The sequence below is a fragment of the Australozyma saopauloensis genome, chromosome 4 (assembly GCF_035610405.1).
Source record: "Australozyma saopauloensis chromosome 4, complete sequence".
Taxonomy (NCBI): Eukaryota; Fungi; Ascomycota; class Pichiomycetes; order Serinales; family Metschnikowiaceae; genus Australozyma; species Australozyma saopauloensis.
This window is the reverse complement of record NC_086134.1, coordinates 1687596-1707740: the sequence shown is the minus strand read 5'-3', so window position 1 is coordinate 1707740 and position 20145 is coordinate 1687596. Positions and strand designations below refer to the sequence as shown.

At 42.6% G+C, this 20145-nt stretch overlaps 9 protein-coding genes and 1 non-coding gene across 10 annotated transcripts; 6 read left to right on the top strand and 4 right to left on the bottom strand.

The window, feature by feature from the left end:
- Nucleotides 1–500: 500 nt before the first annotated feature.
- PUMCH_003781 (uncharacterized protein) lies at nt 501–1190 on the bottom strand (the record flags this gene model as incomplete). Its single annotated transcript, XM_063022738.1, has 1 exon — nt 501–1190. One exon carries the CDS (start codon nt 1188–1190, stop codon nt 501–503), a length of 690 nt encoding a protein of 229 aa, XP_062878808.1.
- Nucleotides 1191–2788: 1598 nt separating this feature from the next.
- On the top strand, nt 2789–3766 carry PUMCH_003780 (uncharacterized protein; the record flags this gene model as incomplete). Its single annotated transcript, XM_063022737.1, has 1 exon — nt 2789–3766. The coding sequence occupies one exon, from the start codon at nt 2789–2791 to the stop codon at nt 3764–3766; it is 978 nt and encodes a 325-aa protein (XP_062878807.1).
- Nucleotides 3767–3965: 199 nt separating this feature from the next.
- PUMCH_003779 (uncharacterized protein) lies at nt 3966–5033 on the top strand (the record flags this gene model as incomplete). Its single annotated transcript, XM_063022736.1, has 1 exon — nt 3966–5033. One exon carries the CDS (start codon nt 3966–3968, stop codon nt 5031–5033), a length of 1068 nt encoding a protein of 355 aa, XP_062878806.1.
- A 197-nt stretch (nt 5034–5230) lies between these two features.
- Nucleotides 5231–6895, bottom strand: PUMCH_003778 (uncharacterized protein; the record flags this gene model as incomplete). The annotated part of the gene is made up of 1 exon (XM_063022735.1): nt 5231–6895. One exon carries the CDS (start codon nt 6893–6895, stop codon nt 5231–5233), a length of 1665 nt encoding a protein of 554 aa, XP_062878805.1.
- A 2124-nt stretch (nt 6896–9019) lies between these two features.
- On the top strand, nt 9020–11911 carry PUMCH_003777 (uncharacterized protein; the record flags this gene model as incomplete). Its single annotated transcript, XM_063022734.1, has 1 exon — nt 9020–11911. One exon carries the CDS (start codon nt 9020–9022, stop codon nt 11909–11911), a length of 2892 nt encoding a protein of 963 aa, XP_062878804.1.
- Nucleotides 11912–12073: 162 nt separating this feature from the next.
- PUMCH_003776 (uncharacterized protein) lies at nt 12074–14230 on the bottom strand (the record flags this gene model as incomplete). Its single annotated transcript, XM_063022733.1, has 1 exon — nt 12074–14230. One exon carries the CDS (start codon nt 14228–14230, stop codon nt 12074–12076), a length of 2157 nt encoding a protein of 718 aa, XP_062878803.1.
- A 1008-nt stretch (nt 14231–15238) lies between these two features.
- On the bottom strand, nt 15239–16657 carry PUMCH_003775 (uncharacterized protein; the record flags this gene model as incomplete). Its single annotated transcript, XM_063022732.1, has 1 exon — nt 15239–16657. The coding sequence occupies one exon, from the start codon at nt 16655–16657 to the stop codon at nt 15239–15241; it is 1419 nt and encodes a 472-aa protein (XP_062878802.1).
- A 782-nt stretch (nt 16658–17439) lies between these two features.
- Nucleotides 17440–18528, top strand: PUMCH_003774 (uncharacterized protein; the record flags this gene model as incomplete). Its single annotated transcript, XM_063022731.1, has 1 exon — nt 17440–18528. The coding sequence occupies one exon, from the start codon at nt 17440–17442 to the stop codon at nt 18526–18528; it is 1089 nt and encodes a 362-aa protein (XP_062878801.1).
- Nucleotides 18529–18654: 126 nt separating this feature from the next.
- Nucleotides 18655–18752, top strand: PUMCH_003773. Its single transcript has one exon. It is a non-coding gene; the product is annotated as a tRNA-Pro (tRNA).
- A 637-nt stretch (nt 18753–19389) lies between these two features.
- PUMCH_003772 (uncharacterized protein) lies at nt 19390–20136 on the top strand (the record flags this gene model as incomplete). The annotated part of the gene is made up of 1 exon (XM_063022730.1): nt 19390–20136. The coding sequence occupies one exon, from the start codon at nt 19390–19392 to the stop codon at nt 20134–20136; it is 747 nt and encodes a 248-aa protein (XP_062878800.1).
- Between the last annotated feature and the right edge of the window lie 9 nt (nt 20137–20145).

Sequence of the window (20145 nt, the reverse complement as noted above, 5' to 3'; positions counted from 1 at the left end):
AAATGCAAGGATACTCAATATCCATATATCCACCCATAAACAATAAATCAACCGAAATTAAACCAGAATTATAATCTAAATACACAAAAACTCACTGATGTCAAGATTGTCATCAATAGTTCCATACTCCAAAGAGGGTTGGAGAGGGGAGAGTGAGTCCTCGCCTAAGTTTGACATGATATCAAACTTGTCTTCCAACTTGAAATCAAGTGGTATTGTTTCACTATGTACGTCGAGTCCGACTGGTGCTGCTAACCAGTAAGCAATACTTAGCAAAAGAAAAACGTTATGCCAGACATTCCAAGACAGTTACTTCTATGCTGTAAATCTAAAATGGATGTCCGCAATTAAAGGGCCAACCCACGACATATTAGACAAGCAGAGAACTATCAGAGGAAATAGACAAATAGAGATAAGAAACAAAGAGTAGTTAAGCTAATAACTCCCTTAAAGATGCGGCCAGCCGCAAAATATGCATAATTAGAGTAAAGAAACGTTTTTCAAGCAAGTAAAGCCCTTGGGAACAAAATTACTTCCGAATTTTGCGCCAAATAATCGAGTCTCGAGGTAGGCAATGAAACAATACCGTCTTGAAGATCAAGGGAAGCATAGTTTATGCTTTGAGGGGAGGATGCCAAACTTGAGTTAGGCTCCTGCTTCAAAGATAAATCTATAGGAGAGTCAAGGGAAACGGGACTCAAGTAGTTGTAGAAGCTATTGGAAGCATCTGCATTCAACTCTTCGTCCACGGCCAAAGAGGGGTTCTTTTCGGCCACAAGCATAGGTGACAGCGGCTCCATTTTCACCGCTGTCTGCTCCGAATCCTCATATGTCGAAATGTCTCCGTCAGAAGAAGCAAGAGAGGTGGCTGAGACCACACACGTACTCGAGATACAGGCCTTCAATTCGGTTGTGTCTTGAGGCTGTTCGAGGGTGTTTAAAAGAGTTTCAGAAGCACCTACCGAGAGCTTGGAAACGTTGGACTGCAAAATAGAGTTGTTTTTCTCTAACGCGAGTACATATGCTTCCAAACGCTCGACATGGCGTCTCTTTTTCTCACGCGAGGCATGGGCAGCTCTTCTGTTACGAAGAATACGTTCCATGCGACGCTGTTCCTTCTCTTCTTGAGTCTTAGCTCTCTTACGGGGAGGCAAAGTGGATTTGAAATTTGGGTCGACGGAGACAGACATATTTAATGTGATTGTGTAAAAAAATATGGAGTGTAGTGTGGTGAAAAGTGGTGGCGGCGACAAGGGTCTTTATATAGAAAACATGGAATAGTGTGCAGATAGCAGGCAGGACTTTCCGGACTGGGCAGTGCACGTTCCATGACGGGGAAATTGTTCGTGGCGTAAAAGGTCCGTGCCTGCAGACGCCCCCTATAATTGCAGGCATGAGAAATTTAATGCGTGTGAGTGAAAATCTGGACAATGCCTGTATTGTGAGAAAAAAGAAGTGAACAAACGGGATGTAACAAACAGTTCTTGAGCTGAAGAGGGACCGCTTGTTCCACTTTCTTACTTTTTGTTTCTAAAAAAAGTTTTGTGAACTAGGTGCCAAAATCCCAAATTGGCGGCTCTGCCTCAAGTGGTTACATGATGCATTGCCGTGCGTCTCACAGGTTCAGCCTATATTTACGGGTTACGTAGTGGGCGTAGAACCACAAAGAAGATATCGCGTATATTGAAGGGTGGCGAGGCGTGGTCTGCGGCAAGTTCGGCCGTTTCTGTGGAATGTGCTGCCGATAATTTATTTTAGGTTTGACATGATACAGTCTTAATTTGTTGTGCGGAAGATTTGCAAAGAGCGCTGTGAGCTCAGTCTATTGTAACTTGTAACTACCATGTACGCTGTATTCGTATACAGCGAAAGTGTGAGACAGCCGAAGAACTATTGGTTCATTATTATACCAAATTGATGCAAACCCATCTACCGGGCGAGTTTACGATAGAGACGTTGCCTTTCAGGACAATGGGTGGAATGAAAGCATATCCATCGGCCAAGTTCTTAGCAGATCTACAGTCCCTTTCAGCGTTCATTCTCACTGGACTTGCCGTCAAAGGAGGATCATAGGGAAGCAAATGAGCAAATTCCAAGAGCGGAACTTCGATAAGAGCACAAGTATTTTACATTTAGTATTTCGCTAAATCATTCACAGAGAGATTTTCATTTTTTTCAAATAGTTTGATTTGTGTGTGGAAGAAAATGTCGGATCGTCGTTCGTTTTGCACCACATGCATATGTAGGAATGTCATAAAACGGGCAACGATACAGCCATGCACTGCAACGTAAAAACGTTGGTGACAGAATTGGGGAATTTGTGCAGTTAGCCGGTAATATCGTTTTTTTTATTGTATACCACACTACTTGGACCATGTGCCGTGGGACTAAGAAACGGAACGATAGGATGAGATGCAGCGCAGTGTAGCACTCGAAAAGTTATGCACCCGATACCAAAGAGATAGAAAGCGCTATCAGTTGGTCGCGATTGACGATGCAGCCGTGTAGAAGAATTATAGTTAATGGTTTTGAGTGTTTGATTCCCTCCAGTGGTCTTATCGCCATGATTCACTCTCCTGGTTCTTTGTTGCCTGATCTGTAAATCCATGTCACTTAAGAATTTCCAGCCGTCACCCAGTCAAGAAACACTGATTGTGAATAGTGAGTATTTCTGAAAAATTTTCGATTTTATTGTTTGGAGCAAAAATTAATTGAGTCTGAAATACAAATTTCGTCAGCCAAACGTCCTTCTGCTTCTACATGTTCTGACTCATCTTGCAACACCAACATGAAATCTCTCTTATCAGTCCAGTCTCACGTTGCACATGGCTACGTGGGCGGTAGAGCGGCAACATTTCCATTGCAGTACTTAGGCTGGGACGTCGACAATATAAATACGGTCAACTTCTCGAACCATACTGGCTATGGTCATTTCCAAGGGTCAGCTATTCCCGAACCTGAATTGATCAAACTCTTTCAGGGACTCAATCAGATTGGATGCTCATACGATGTCGTAGTTCTGGGCTACATTCCCTCCGCAGAGCTTATTGATGTTGTCGCTAGTGAGGTAGCTGCTTTGAAGAAGTCGAATCCGTCGACTCGCTATGTTTGCGATACCGTTATGGGTGACCAAGGACATCTCTATGTAAACAATTCATGTGTGGATGCCTACAGAAAACTCTTGAGTACAAAAATAGCGGATGTGATTACTCCAAACCAGTTTGAGTTGGAGCTTTTATACGGGAAACCTATCGATAGTGAAAAACTGCTACGAGACGCTATCGCATACATGCACGATACCTATGGAGTTGATCATGTGGTAATTTCTAGCCTTGATGCATCTGTTCTCAATCTTCAAGAACTGCAACTGATATGCTGCGCCGTGTCTTCACGATTCAAGGAAAGGTCCCAAGAGCAGTCTCAACTCCAAGTGTTTCTTGTCCCGGAAATTAAATCTTATTTTACAGGTGTTGGGGACCTTTTTACAGCGTTGTTGGCAGATAAATTATTCACCAACAACGGCAATCTAGTGTTGGCAGTCAATCAAGTACTCACTATTATGAGCAACGTGCTCAAGCTCACCCATCAACTTGGAATTAAGGAATTTACACAGCATTATGGAGAAGACTCATGCGAAAGATTGGCTGAGGGTCGCATGAATGATGGTGAGTCGATGCGCTTCTTCGAGCTAAGGATCATCCAGGCTCGCGAGTTCTACGACTATTCTGGCGCAGGCGAATTTTCCGCCATCGAGATCTCCAATTAGAATTTATACAATATTTATTTCGTCATTTCATCCTAATATGTCCCCTCGCATTCACCTACTATTTGGGCACCCAACTGGTCCCAATTTTCATTCCTAATCCGGTAGATACCGACGTCCTGCATGTTTACAATGGTCCCCCAGATTTCAGATAAGTATGTGAAGCCACCCTCACCCAGTATCCTCTTCTCAAACTTCGAATATGGCCACTGAATTACCAAAAGTACTCGTAATTGGTTCGGGCGGTGTGGGCACAATTGCTGCACTTTCACTTACTCTTAACGGAAAGGCGGAAGTGACCATGGTGGTCCGTTCAGCTTACGAACAAGTGATGAAAGACGGCTATACCGTAAAGCTGGTTACATATGGTTCATTTGATAATTGGAGGCCACACCACGTCTCCAGCACTGTTGAAAAAGCAGAGTCAGATCATGGCCCTTTCGATTTTCTTGTCTTGACCACCAAAAACATCCCTGACGGATCGATGACCTGCGAGCAGATCATTGCTCCAGCAGTATCAAAAAAGACCACAATTGTGTTGGTTCAAAATGGCATTGGAATTGATGAGCCTATGAAAGCTGCATTTCCTGAGAACATCCTTCTCCTGGGAATACTGTTAATAGGATCTACCCTAAAGGGAACCCTTGTGGACAATATATACAAAGACCAATTAATTTTGAGTCCTTTTGCGAATGATGGTCACTCTCATGAGGAAGTGATGTCTCGGGTCAACTTATTTGCAGAGCTTTACAAAAACGCTGACCCTGAGGTCAATTACGTTCGAGTTGAGGAAAACTCTAAGAAATCACGGTGGGAAAAGCTTGTCTACAATGCCGTACTCAACACAATTTGTGCTCTCACTGGTTTGGATGTGAACAGATGTCAAATCGCTGGTGCAAATAAGGATTTATTCATGCCCGCCATGAAAGAGGTGGTAGCCATAGCTGCCAGTGAGGGTATTAATTTGGATGACGAGATCTGCTACAAGATGATGCATATTGGAGACGGTTTATTCTATGCGCCCTCGATGCTTGTCGACTTGAACAAAAAACAATTGTGCGAGGTTGAAGTAATCCTTGGTTACCCTTTGAAGTTCGCTGAAAGAAATGGAGTGTATGCTCCTATCCTTTCTACTGTATACCAGCTCCTCAAAATCAAGCAGTTGCATCTAAAGGAAGAGAAGGGCATGATCACAATAAACTTGGAGGATTTCCAGGGCTACAACAGTGACGACTACCCTCAAAGACTTGAAGAGCTCCAAAAAAAATAGATATAGATTCGCCAAAAGGCTATATATTCAAATAGAATTACTCAAGACATTACTACATTTCTTCATAGATTTGGTATACGTAACATAGAATATATAAACATACATATATATCAACTTTGCTCGAAAGCTCGAAAATGGAATAACTATTGCAAGAAGGCTGAAGCCGTACTTAAAAATTATGTATCGGAGAATGGAACCTAGAGTATGATTGAGGCGCAAAGAAGGACGAGATTCAAGAAGGAGAATGCATGCAAGGAGTTTGCACCATTGGACCCGCTTTGAGCTTTAACAACTCCCTTTGCTTCAGACAGCGTACTTTCAGCCTCCATACGGTTGCGCCCTTTTGTCAGCGATAATAATCCTAGAAGCGAAAGAAGGTTGGCATCATCTGTAGAAGGAGAAGCTGTACTTGTGGTTTGAGCGTTTGAATTTGGAGCAGAGCTGGCTCTTAAAAGAGACAAAATGGAATTGACCTCCGCCAGAGACTCACTGGGTGAAAGTGATGCATTGCCGCTGCCTTGTGTATTCACTCGAGTAGTCGTCAGCAGAGAAGTTGTTGTTGGGAGAGCTCCAAGCAAGCCAAGAATTCCAATTGCGTTTGAGGCAGATGCTGAAGATGTTGTACTCTTCAGGGAAGAGGTAGTAGCCGAGCCTCCTCCTAATAGACCTCCCAAAAGTCCCATCAAGGGGTTTCCAGGACTGGCCGCACTCGAGGACAGACCAGATATTGTAGATTTTGCAGACAGAGAGGTAGTTTTGTTACTTAATAAGCCATAAATCCCTGTTCCGTTGGTTGCAGTCAGTTTTGCTGAACGCAGAGGAGTGGAAGCAATCACAATTTGGTCTGTGGGGAGAAGAGGCTTAGTCACTGAGTGATTCTCAGCAAAGAGATATTGATTGAGATCGGCGAAAGTTCCACTATCTTCGACATCAGAGATGATGGACTTGATTGCAGATGTGTACTGTCCTAAAGCTGGAAGTTGCAAGTTTCCGGATAAAACATTGCTCACTAAGCTAATAATAACAGTTGGTTTACTGAGTACCTTGTCTAATAGCCCTGTGACATTTAATGCATTCAGACTGATTTGGATATTACCGGAGTTTATCATATCCAAAGCAAGCTGAGCGGTCATATTCTGGTATCCTTCATTGGCCACAAATTTTTTAACCGTGTAGGTTAGAAATTGGGTGTTGTTGAGTGCAACTAAAGTATCCAGAGCTATTCCGCCTACCAAGTCAGAGTTCAAGATGCTTGATAGAATTCCAGCCACAAATGATTCTAATGAGCCCTCATTGTCTCTCTTTTCGAATAACTCATCTCGTTTGGACTTCTTGAAAACGTCTTTGACAACGTAATTGAGAACATTTTTGTTTCCTTCCAATATCCTGTTGATCAATTTGACCAACACAGGCCTGTAACTTTCATCCAATAGAATACCACGGAGAAGCGAGCTTACTACTCCGGAATCCATGAGTCCATTGTATATTTTGGTGTAATTGAGATCCAAATTGAGCTTCGATGCAGACTGAGTCATTGCTGTGAAATTAAGGTCCCCGACTAAACTTGAAGTTACATTTGCAATCGCCGAAATTCGTCTTGGATTGTAAGCTACAAGGTTCAACACATCGAAGACTATATCGGATCTGTTTAGAGCATTGAGAACAGACTCGATGGTCAGCGTTGTATCCCTTTTGTTTATAATGTTGTAAATATCTTCTTTCTCTTCAGAAGCAAACCTCTGAGTAAATATGTTGTCAATGTCGAGGATAATATCGGACGTTCCATCGTTCAGTGGTAGTGATAGTGCCAGACTGAGCTGTGTTGAAATCAACAGAAACAGAAGGATTGACGAAAACTTCATTAGTAAAAAACAGCTAGAATATTTCCTCGATCCAAAGAAGTGGGCTACTCTCTCATTTTAAAGGATACCCATTATAGCAAATTGACTAAATAGGAAAGATTCTGATCTCACAATTTAGTTGGCTGCGAATTACCTGTTCTGTTACTCCTGCAGGTTGGGATTTGGTCTTTGCCGCTTTAGGCAAAGTACCTGCAGCCAGTAAAACAGAAGAAGGCCAATATTCCTTTATTTCACAATTCTAACATAACTCTTTTCTTCAAATTACTACTTATGTGCTGGAAGTTCTTCATTGACTTCGAATCCTTTTTTTCTCGGTTCAAAATTTAAGTTTATCCGACAAACACACTCGTATCACTTAATATTCTTCACCTATTCGGGAAGTACACCCTGCAGGAAGACATTCACATAAAGAGTTCCAAAAACGGTAATGTGATGAACCGGCGCTCATGCCCTTTATACTCGACAATATCTCAATCCGAGTTTCTGGATACTTCATTCATTGTATTACTATTGTTTGGTTCCAGAAAGTCTACCCATACCCTTTCACTCAGCTGTTCAAAGATTGTTTTTGATCAACTACTCGTTCCTGTATTAAGGCTTGGCTGCAAATTTCCATGAAGTCCGCCATACTTTCTCTAATACTAGTGCAGTTCATGGCACTTGTAGTCCACGGGCTCAATTTGGATTCACAGGGCATTTCCATCGAGTCACCGTGCCTTGAATGCCTTTCTAGTGATGAGTTACTTCCTATGAGTCCACCCTTCACCCAGATGTATGATGAAATAGCATCTGTGGTGAACACTCACCACACCAAAAGAGATGCTACAGCGGACCTCTTGCAGAGTGTCCTACTGCAGTTAAACAATTCAGGCGTGGTGAGCCAGGTGCTCCATCAAATTGCAAACTCGCCCGAGGAAATGAACACTCTCTCCAACTACATCTTCCAGATTTTGGTTTCTGTTCTGACGGGCAAAGCCATTAAAGGACTCAATGTCACTGTGAATGCCACGCAAATCATTGACTCTGTCAATAAGTCTGGCATAATTCAAAGCACATTGAGTAGTCTTCTTTTGGATGACACACAGCTTGGGCTTCTTGCAGCTGGAGTGGGAGAAACGATGGTCAATAATACCTGGCTCCCTCGCGTAATCTATTCCTTTGCAGACACCGGGCATCTAACATTTCAAACTATATTCAATCTTGCGCGAGACACGAAGAGTAAGGATCCAGGCTTCAATGGCACAACATACCAGCCACTTCAGCTACTGAAAAGGGACGGGAACTATCAAGGAAGCTTTCAAAATTTCCTAAATAACCTTATTGGAAGTGGTCTCACCTCAAGTTTATTCCTGGAATCGCTCGAGTCGATTCTTCTAGGAGTCAAAAATAGTGGTGTTGTGATTTCATTAGTACAATCTGCGGTTTCTGATCCCAAAATCCAGTACATGGGGGGCTTCATTGCGAATAAGCTCTACAACTACGGAGTGTTCGACCAAATCAATTTAGACAATCTCATTCAGAAGTATAAGAAAAACGGTGTTATCAGAGATCAAACGCAATTTATCTTGACAGATCCCAAATGGCTGCCTCCTGTTGCCAAACTCTTTTTACAATGGTACAACCTAGGAGTGAACGAACAGGTCAGAAAGAACATGTATGGGCCATGATGCAGCCTTATACAATAAAAAAAGAGGAAATCTCTTTTGAAGCATTTCAACCTGATCTACGCTCTCTTATACCATGACATCTTTGAGATGTAGCCTATGAATACACGACCCCTAATCTTTCGAATAGCTTAAACGTAACCCGTGGAAAACGGAACTAAACGAACATACGTCTTCCAAAACGATTGCTTTGATAATCCAACGCAAAGAATAAAAAAAGTCGCATCAGATCAGAAAGATTCTTTGTGTTTTTTTTCCAAATGGATTATTTCCAAATTTAATATTTGTCTATATAATCCATGTAGTCTAAGTGGTCCAAGTGTCTACTGACATTGTTACCTATGCTCACGTGAGATCATGTACGGATCGGTCTCTGATAGCTCCACTGCCGTACACATACACGTAATCAACATATTCCTTCACTCAAAAATTCTTTTTCTGTCAAGTTTCTCTTTCTAATATGGGTGGCTTTTCGGGAATTATCCACGAAGGTGAATTCATCTCAAACCCTGCCAGAAACGCTCTTCCAATTAATAGCACTACCAGCTCCACTCCTCGAGCCCAAACACCTCGCAGATTTGATCTGGACCGTCCTTCCAGTCCCGACTGCTTTCACAAATGTAGCTCTTCCAATTGTGGTAATTCGCTTGGCCGTGAGAGTCTGGTGGTCGATTTCAATCAAGTCGAGCCAGAACCGGTCCTTAGCATGGTCCACAATTGGTCCCATACACATTCCATCCTTAGTGTCATTGCGGCTCCTTCAAAGGGTTTATTAATTTGTGGAACACAGGATTCGAAAGTGTTGATTTTTGATATTGCAACGTTTTCTCTCAAAAACACCGATATTGGTGACTTGCATGGTTCGGTGCTCTGCTTGACCCTCGATCGTCACGAAAATTTCTTGTTCAGTGCGGGACTGGATTCCATAGTTCGTGTGTGGGACTTGACTCCTCTTCTAGATACAACCAAGACTCACTATGAGATCCCATGTACTCATCTTGTGTATTCGCTAGTCGATATTGGAGATATATTCTCCATTACCTGGTACGATGACTTGGAGACCTTATTCATTGGGCTGCAAAACGCTTCCATCCTGTGGTGTCGCCTCCATTTGGGCCACGATACTCCACCAAATGAGTTGGAGTGCATGCCATCCACATTTGATAGGCTCCCATATCTCAGATTCGACAAGTTTTTCGACTCTAAGGGACCTGGAGGTTCCATTAACCGTGTTCAAAAGGAGCACAGGCTTCATTGTTCTCTTCAGAGTACCGTTGAGGGTCCGATTTTGGTCGAGATTCCCAACGAGGATAGTATCCGTTTCGCTCACAACGGATACGTCTATTGCATGGAGTCTATAGATAAGCATAATGCTCAGGAATTTTGCGATTTGCGCCAACTGCGCAGTAATGATGTCCTAGCCTCTTGTGGAGGTGACGGGTTCATCAAAATTTGGGAGATTGTTTCAGACTCGGATTCAAAAATACACCTCAAGCTGATTGCTGCTCTCGAAAACGACAATGCAATTCTTTCAATGCATATTTCCGATTCCTCCGTATTTGTGGGCCTCAATGATGCTACAATTAATGTTTGGGACCTTACCACTTTGCAGCTAACTCGCTCATTCCATTTCATTTCTGATCAGGGCAAAAAAGATGAAGTCTTGTCTCTTTCAATTGTCAATGATTGCATATACAAGGCCACCAATATGGGTGGTCTTTGTAAATTTCCTTTGAAACAAGACCTCACCGACAATGACGCCAACCGTGATTCCTCAACTAATTTGATTAATGTCAATTTTGACAGACTTTTCACTGAAGGCGCTCATCTAGAAGAGAGTAGCTCTGTCTTTGCAGTTCATTCGTTCAGTTTCCGTAACTCAGTTTACCTAGTGTCCGGAGGTACTGGCTCTCTTTGTTTGTGGAATCTTTCATCGCATTCAGATCATTCAGGATACATAGAGCTGCAACCTTCTTCCCGTCATTCAGTATCTGAATGCTCCAATGATCATCTTTTGGACTCGCTCAAGCAGTTCATTTCTTACAAAACAATTTCTAAGTTCCCTCATCTATATTTAGATGAATCAAGGCGCTGTGCCAAATTCATGAGCAAATTGTTCATGAATTTGGGGGCAGAGGAGACCAAGCTTTTGCCAGTGGCAGATTGTAATCCCATTGTTTATGCAAAATTTGCCAGAAGCAAGAAAGACAACGAAGGCAAACCAACAAGGGTTCTTTGGTATGGTCATTATGATGTAGTTGAGGCAACTCAAGACAAGGAATGCTGGGACACTGATCCATTTAGTCTTGTTTCAAAGGAGGGAAATTTGTATGCTCGTGGAGTCTCTGATAACAAGGGACCAACCTTAGGTGCCATGTACGCAGTTGCGGAGCTCTGTCGGAAGGGAGAATTGTCAACTGATGTGGTTTTTGTCATTGAAGGCGAGGAAGAAAGTGGATCAATTGGCTTCCAAAATCTGATTCATATGCACAAGGATCTTATTGGGCCAATCGACTGGATCATGCTATCCAACTCATACTGGCTTGGAGATCAGGTTCCGTGTCTTAATTACGGTTTGCGTGGTGTTATACATGCCTCTATCAGTGTGGAGTCAAACAAGCCTGATCGCCACTCCGGAGTGGATGGTGGTGTTTCTCGTGAGCCTACAATGGATCTCATTCACACTTTAGGCCATCTCACATGTCAATCGAGCAATAAAATTAAGATTCCCCATTTCTACGATGACGTGCTTCCTGTTGATGAAACTGAATTGAATCTATACAACAAGTTGCGAGAGTCATTGGTGGAAAGCGAAATCCAACAGGACGATCTTGATTCGCTCTTGACAAAATGGAGAAACCCATCTTTGACTGTGCACCGTGTGGACGTATCAGGCCCAAAAAATAACACTGTAATTTCGCAGCGTGCAACAGCATCTGTTTCGATTCGTGTTGTTCCAAATCAAAAACTCGATCAGATCAAAGATCTGTTTACGCTGTACTTAAATGATATCTTCGGAAAGATCAACACAGATAACACCTTGCATATCAACATCTTCCACGAAGCAGAACCATGGCTAGGAGATCCAACAAACTTAGTATACCAAGTTCTTTTTGAGAAAATGAAGAGTAATTGGGGTCCCGACGTTCCTGAGCCATTGTTTATCAGAGAAGGAGGATCAATTCCTTCCATTAGATTTTTAGAGAAAGAATTCGGAGCTCCAGCAGCACAAATACCGTGTGGCCAAGGCAGCGACGGTGCGCATTTGAAAAATGAAAAACTCCGCATCATTAATTTATTCATGCTCAGAAGTATTTTGGAGGACACTTTCCGGGAACTTGGATTGAAATGATTCATGAAATACATCAATACATATATCAATTTATCTATAAAATGGTAACCGAAATACAAGCGCGTATAGCCATGTATATTTTATTTTGACATGAGCTCGGAAGATGGAAGAATATGAAACAAAAGAGGCCTCACAGTTAGGCAAGTCGGGGCTCGGTATAAATTAAACTTGCTCGACACCGTGAGAGGAAGACAGGGTAGTTGAGTGTTTCTCAACCTCATTATTTGCCTTCCTTTTTGCCTCCTCTGCTGCAATAGCTTTGAAGTAAGCGACATACCCATACTTCGACTTCAGTCTAATTCTCTCGCCAAATTTGCTGAATACGAATGGAATAGGGACCATCGCGAGCGAGATGAATGCGAACAACGTGGTAGCCCACTCGACGTGCAATTTTTGGTACATTTGCACGACGAAAAGTGGGAACACAGCAGCCAAGAGGTAACGGAACAAGTTGTTTGCACTGATGGCAGATGCAACATAAGCTGGGGGGAACGAGTACGCATAATATGATATGATACCTAAGAAAACCCACATGAGACCAAAACCGAAAGGAATACCTGCAAGAGTTGGTGCAATCCAATGGACAGATCTACGGGACGTCCAAGCCAACCAGAACAACGAAATTGGCAAGAACACTGAACCAATCTCAACAATTCTAAGTTGAGACTCAGGAGCGTCCCAACCGACTTTTTCGCCAGTTTCGGCTGCTTTCTTTGCTTTTTTCTTACCTTCAATTTGTTTGTAAACGACATTAAGGAATACTCCTAACATCAATCCGACACCAACCCCGATAAATGGTAATCCAGAAACACCCATATCCATACGGTAAACTCCACGGAAGATGATGGGATACGCCTCAAAAAAGCCAAACAAAACAGCGAAAACAAATGCAATGTAGATGGAGGTGAAACAAACGATAGGCTCGACAACCAACATCTCCAATGGACGACCCAAGTATGAAGTTATAGCATTTTTTAAGCTAAACTCAGGCTTTATCACGTTGATGCCTCTTTTCTTAGCACGAGCTTCTAAAAGAGCGGGTTTGAATGTTTCAGGGCAAGCCAACAAGAAAGGAAGCACGGCACCACAGAACATTAAGTAGACCCACATAGTCCATTGCCAGTTTTTGTGCTCGGCAGCAAAACCACCAACAATTGGACCAATTACTGGACCCAAGAAAGGGCACAAACAAAACAAGGACATTGCCAAATACATACCAGCTGGCGAGTCGGACCAGATGTCGGAGATGGTACCTCCAGCAAGAGCCATTGGAGGAGAACCGATCAAACCACAGAAGAAACGCAAGACCAACACGGACTCAATATTTTTACTCAATCCAACACCCATTGCAAATAGCATACAGGCAGGGAATGTGACCAAGTAGATATAACGACGACCAATGATCTCAGAGAGGGGCGCAGCGACAACCGGGCCGAGAGCCAAACCCAAAAGATAGAATGTAAGGCCAGAAATGGTCAAGGTCTGGGAGACATGGAATTTGTGCATTAGTTCAGGCACAGCTGCAACATATAAGGAAGATCCTAACGATACACAAAGACAGGTGTTGGCAATGGTGAATGTGACAAACCATTTCTTCCAGGTTGGCCAATTGAATGGATTCAAAGGATCTTGCTCATTATCGTAGTCCAAATCACGGACGTCAATGTGTGTCTTGTTCGTTAGGGTTCTGTGCATGACGATCGATTCGCCACGTTCAGAACGTTGAGATACGACGCGGTTTAATTGATCCTCACTCATGCCAGTTGGATCAAATGGCAAATCCCTTTGAACTGGGAGTATCAAATCTTCGTCGTCCATGGTAGTTGTAAGAGGTAATGGTTGAGAATGCATTGCTGGCGCCAGCAGCGAGGAGGCTTTTTTATAAGGATCCAGCACAAATTGCGGCTCACCTAGCATCGCCTTTGATGGATTTACGCCATCATCGGCTATAGGAGGTGCCGGGGCGGCTGAGGCTCCTTCAAGTATAGATCCGCCGGAGATAAGTGGGTCTCCTACCAACGGGGCGCCGACACCATCCTCTGCCCTCAGATGAGACATTGAGTGGCGGGGCGTTGTCACCGTATCATCGGGCCCCAACTCAAGCGTTTCGTTGTCGGCGTCGTCATTTTCAGCGTCCAGCTCTGGCCGAAATGGCCGTGCCTCGTTGAAGTTAAGGTCGCTAAACTCAGACGCAGTCTCATACGCAGACAGCGTAGATGCATCGGTACTGGATACATAGGAAAGGCGAGGATCATTGGAGGCGGCGGCGGCGGCCCTAAGCGCCTCTTCCTCCTCTTTGGTAGTTCCAATCACGACCATAGTTGTACTGCTGATGAGTTAGTAGTATGTTTCAGAATCAATCGCTAATTCCGAACTTGAAATTGTGTGCCGGTGCAGATGTCACCCGAGGTCTGAGACGAAGCGAGATCAGGTAACTTTTTGAATATAAGAGTGACAAGTTCTCCAGTAGATTTTGTTTAAAATCCTAGGAAATGCTCCAATTTAGGGATTAATTCGTTTGTTCGGTGCGAGCCCAACTTTTTTTCTCCCAATTTTGCTGTTGCTTTCGTGCTGTTGCCTGTGCTATCTGTCGCTGGTTGGTAGAAAAAAGTGTGCGTAGAGGTTTCTTGCAGAATGCCGCCATACCATGCTCTGTGCCTCTATTTTGGAAAGGGCCCGGTCAAATTGTGGAGAATAAAAGCGCGCCGAATTGAAATAAAGGCAAGGGTTTGTCGAATTATTGCTGTGTCCCACTCAAAGCTTCATTTCGGCGAGTTTGTCTTTTTGGATCTGCATCAAGATCCTGCACACACGTGAAACGGTTTTGTCCGCTTGTAGAAGATGCATTCCATTTCGCTTGAGTCACCGGAGTTAATCTTTATCTCCATCTTTAACCGAGGTCACTACACGAACATTCAAAAGTTGTCTGCGAGATGAATATTATGTCGGAGAGACAAAGTTTTGAAAGGATCGTATGTAGGACGTCGGCTATTTTCTAGCCGATGTTTGTTATTTTGCTGATGGTTTTTCTGGTTGGTGGCATCGATAATTTGATTCTGTGGAAAGCCCAAGAGTTCACAGATTTTTCGTTGGGTCATCGATCTCAACAGGGGATCTCGACAACTAGCTTGGCAATTTTTATGCACGGTCTATGAGCAACTTGATTGTCGATGAGAATGTTTTATGTCACCATATATTGAGTATTCTGATTGCTAAGGATTTAATATAAAGTTTATCACAACTGACTTAAAACTAATTGAGAAAAATAATTATTGGCCCGATCGGTAATCAAACTATATCATGGACAAGAAGGCTAAGTCAATTCTATTAGTTACTCGTCGCAGTCTGTCTCTGCAACGTCATTCCGTAATACGCTCTAGCACGAATGTACCCAAAACCGAAATTGCATGCAAAAATCAAAACAACAAAAAAAGACCCCACACCCAAAAATTTAAGTCCAAGTGGCTCGATCAATGAATTGAGGATTACTCCAAGAGTATGAGCGCCGATTCGCGAGCGATTGCCGACTTGTGATGGATCCTGGAGCATGCATTTCTCGTAATATTCACACATCTGTTCCAAAGCGGGGACCCGTTGACTTGGGTCACAATTGTTCTCTGAGTAGGCACGCCTACACAGAGCAATTTCTATTAGTAAATTATTGGCTTCCAGAGCCATTTTGTGACTGACATCACTTCGAATCGCCTGAACCATTGCAACTAGTATGTGCAAAGCAAAAACCGAAAGAAGCGTATTTGTAATCAACTGGAGATACGACAGGATCACATATGGCATCCTCTCTGCTGGAACAGCTCTTGTGTCCCATGGCGATGGCAAATGAGGGGTCAAGTGGGCGCCTGTAAATGGGACAAGTTGTTCATTCTTTGCCCATTTTTCATAGCTCACTAATTGATTCGAAGGAGACTGTCCAGTGTGATCACTTCTTTGTAGGTCAGCTAATTGATGGGGTAACTTTGTATTTTGTTTGAGCAGCGTCATAAGGCTCAGAGATGCAGCTAATTCGCTAGAAGATACTGGAGATACGCTATTATGATCATTTGCATAGTAATGATGGTGGTGAATGATTGTTTGATGCTGTGAATGAGGATTAACGGGAGGAAATCCCAAATTACTTTGGGCGAACATCCCTGATGAAAAGGGCAGAGAGCCTGAAAGATAATTGAGATTTGAACGTGATGATTGTGAGTTGCTAGCTGGCGCCATATATCCACTTGTGTAATCTTGATCTTTGGACTTCGTTTGGAAGATATCCTGTGAAGGCTCCAGAATAAAATTGGAGCTATTAGTTTGAGCGAAGCTCGTCTTAACCAACTGTGATTTACTTATGTCACTAGTGTCAAACTCGTAGTCAACAGATGAATTTCTTCTTGAACTTTGAGATTCAGTTGTTGGAGGGGCCATGAGTAGTTTCTGTGGTAGTAATGCAAATCGAGCACCTAACGCAGTGGGACTTAAGATTCCAAGAAAGGAGTCATTCTCAAATGAAGACGCATTTTCTCCTTTCTCAATTTCAGCGTCTTTTCCAGTGTTGGAATCGTCCACCTCTTCGACATCGACATCATCGTCTTCTGAGCCTTCGTGAGCACTTAGTTTGTCAATATAGCCAAATTCATTTGTGAAATCAATATCCATCGCGTCGTCAATATCATGTTCTGCCAAGCGTAGATGAGGATCATTTATTGAAAGGGAATGAAAGCCTGACCCTAAGTCTTCTAGAAAATTCATACTAAGCTTTATGGATTGTTGGGATTAGATCACTTTAGATGAATGAGGACTCTGTATTGTAATGTATCACAAGAGGCACATTCGACAGAGCAATAGAATGAGTTTGGTGGAGGCAAATTCAGGGTTGTTAAGCACCAATCCCGCGCAACAGTGAAGAATATTAGTACCAGAAAATGATTAAAAGCGCAGTTTATTCGAAACCTTGATAGGAGAATTTATTAGTACGCAACTTGAATGACTGGGGGATGTTGTGCGATCTAGTGATGTTCTACAACTGAAACAATAACATTCGTGGGGTATACAAGACTTCTATCGGTCGAATTAGTAGACATCCTCTACTCGAAAAAAAGATTCTAGTCTAATGTCAGAACGTTGTTAAAAAATTTTTATGATTTTTCCAAGATCTAGGATCACAAGCTCAATTCTTTCAATATCTCCAGAATGAAATGATTCAATCCGGGAGACCACAACCGTGAGACATAAATAACGCCTCGTAGTTCAATTTAATTCGTTGTAGAAATTGTTTCGATTTATTTTGAATTTTTCAGGTAGTATTACTGCTTTTCCTTGTCGGTGTCTACAACGATTATACCCCATGCGATGCTCATCGCACGTAGGACTTTAAAGTGGTACAACGACAACTACAGAGCCAAAAGCCCGTTGTATGGAATAATCGCTCCCTAATTAAAAAATTGACCCCTCATATTCGAATATCATTATAATTGTGAACAATCCCCTCCTGTCGTTACTCTATCTACTACCTCCTACACAAACAATAAAGAATGGGTTCCAAAAAGAAGCGTGCTGAGAAAAAGAAGGACTTTCAAAAGACAAAGCTCCGGGTGGGTAAGACCGCTGCTCGTCCCGACAACTATACTGATACCTCTTTTACTGCAAAGTCAATTTCGCTACCTAATCAAACTATCGCAAAACCGAAACAAGGTGCTACTACCAACAATGGTGGCGACGTAGACCTTGCTCATCATCTTCAGCTTGTTAAGCATCATTCTGCATCTACACGGAAGGAAGTCCTTGCCTTTATTGAAGCACATTTACCATCTAACTCTGCATCATACAAACAGATCCTCACAGTTACACTCTCCCTTTTAACAGATCAATCTGAATCTGTGCGGTCTGCTTTTGTGTCTCTTCTATCCGCATGTGCTGATCGCCAGCCCGGCTTCTTGCAGTTGCACATGAGATCAATTGTGCTATTTGTTCATTCTGCAATGTCTCACATTAGAGGCGACGTGCGGGCCACTTCGACGCAGGCGCTCGACATCTTGATAACAAAAGCTGCATCATCTTTGGTGTCTGGATTTTTGGTGAAGACGCTTCGCAGTTTCTTTTCCCTTCTATCCTGGACCCTTTCAGACGACAAAAAGGCTGTATCTTTGGCTGTCAACACGACGGCTTCGTTGGGAGGAGTCACAAAGAAAACCCGTGCTCGTCATTTGGCTGTCTTGGCTCGACTTTTACAAGCGACTCTCTTTGTAGATGACTCGGAGAAAAGTGGAACTGACTGGACAAGATGCTCTGTGGTTCATCCACAGACTCCACAATTTATGATTCCTCAAAATCCTCAGGCTTTTGCGCAGCTCAAGTTGTTCGTTGAAGAACTTCCGTCGCAAAGGGCCTCTTCGGGTGCTTCAGGAAATGGAACCTACACTCTTTCTGACGTTGACGCAGTTTCCACTGAGGATATCGAGACAAGACGTAAAGTGATCGAGGATGTGTTTTTATCGCCGCTTCGCAAGAATCTAGTTGCAACTTCTAAGGATGGAGGAGAGGTAGGTGCGGAGGCTTCAAAGTGTCTTCAGATCCTCGACAAATTCGAAGGAGAACTCAAGGCGCAACGTGCTGAGGAATAGAAGTATAGACATAAATGTGAACATTAAAATACATTTTGTAGAAAATAATCGATGGATATTCGTCAAATACGACTTCCTTCAAAAATTTAGGTCATATAAGCCTCTTGATTTTCAAGATCTCAATAAGGGCGTGTGGTCTAGTGGTATGATTCTCGCTTTGGGTAATGGTTGTTTCAGCCTTACAAATCTGCGAGAGGCCCTGGGTTCAATTCCCAGCTCGCCCCTTCTTTTTTGCAAATTATCTCGATTGCATGATTCATTAAGATGTTCTTTTTTGATCCCGTTTTATTTTTTCCTTATTATAATTGCAATGAGCGTAAGGCGTACGTATTTGGCGACTTTTCTTAAAAGCAATAGACAATGCGATTAATAAGCATGAACTTGTCATATCGAATCATATTAATTTGGATAGGTCTTTTTAAACCTTGCAATTGAAGTACTGAAGGTATTGATTTAATTTTTCGCAATCGTTATCCGCAATTTCACCTTCACACAGATATGCGTTGTCTCTACAAAAGTGAAGATCAACAAAAGGTAGGAATTCTATTCTCATGAATATACTAAAAAGATCAATGCTTGAATTTTCATTAAATTTTATTCATGCTTATGATCGACTCTGAGACTTTAAGTTCGATCCAATGGGAAGTGAGCTCAGCTAGTTTCGAATTACAATCATGCAATGACGGAAACAATCCTCTGCATTTTAAAAGCAACTAAACTTTTGTAATATGATCCAGTAATTGAAATGGAAAAAATTTCTCCGTTATTCTTTTGTGCCTTTTCCCCACACCAAATTATGTCATTGTATCTGGCATTTATGACTGTTCCTCACACAGTACCTAAGTCAGTCGTACGACCAAAATGTTTCGTCAATTCGTCTTAAGTGTGCCAGCATTGTGTAGGATCACAACATTCCCAAGAGTCGCCACTTCTTACAAAACTATTGTCACTTGCAGATCATTTAGCGCCTCGTCACTAGCTCAAAAAAAGGCCAAAAAAGGAGGAAAGGTTGTTCAAGAAAGCACAGCCGAACCTATTGCTTCCATTGATTACGACCAAGTCAATAAAAAACTTCAGAGTGTTGTTGACTTGTTTACAAAGTACGCTAATGAGGCAAAGCTCGGAAAGGCTAACCCAAAGGTCTTTGATAATCTATTGATTGAGACCGAACATGGGGAAATGCCATATACCTCTGTTGCACAGACAAACGTCAAGGGTAGAAATTTAATCTTGACCGTCTACGATCCAGCCAATGTGCAGAAAATCATCAATGCTGTTTTGGGCTCAGACTTGAACTTGAACCCTGTTGCAGACCCAAACAATAAGCTGACACTCAAAGTGCCATTGCCTCCAATCACCACCGAAGTGAAAAAGGAGGCCATCAAAGATCTTAAAGCTGTTTATGAGAAGCTCAGAAATGGAACTGGATCAGGAAAAACTGGTAGTTTGTCAAGTATTCGTAATGACACTAGACACAAGTTTTCGAAGAACAAAAAATTGGATGACAACGAAACAAAGTTGTGGAACGAGTATGAGAAAAACCACAAGTCCTATGTGGACAAGTTGGCCTCTCTCATGAAAAATGCCGAAACTCAGATCATGCAATAATTTATTTGC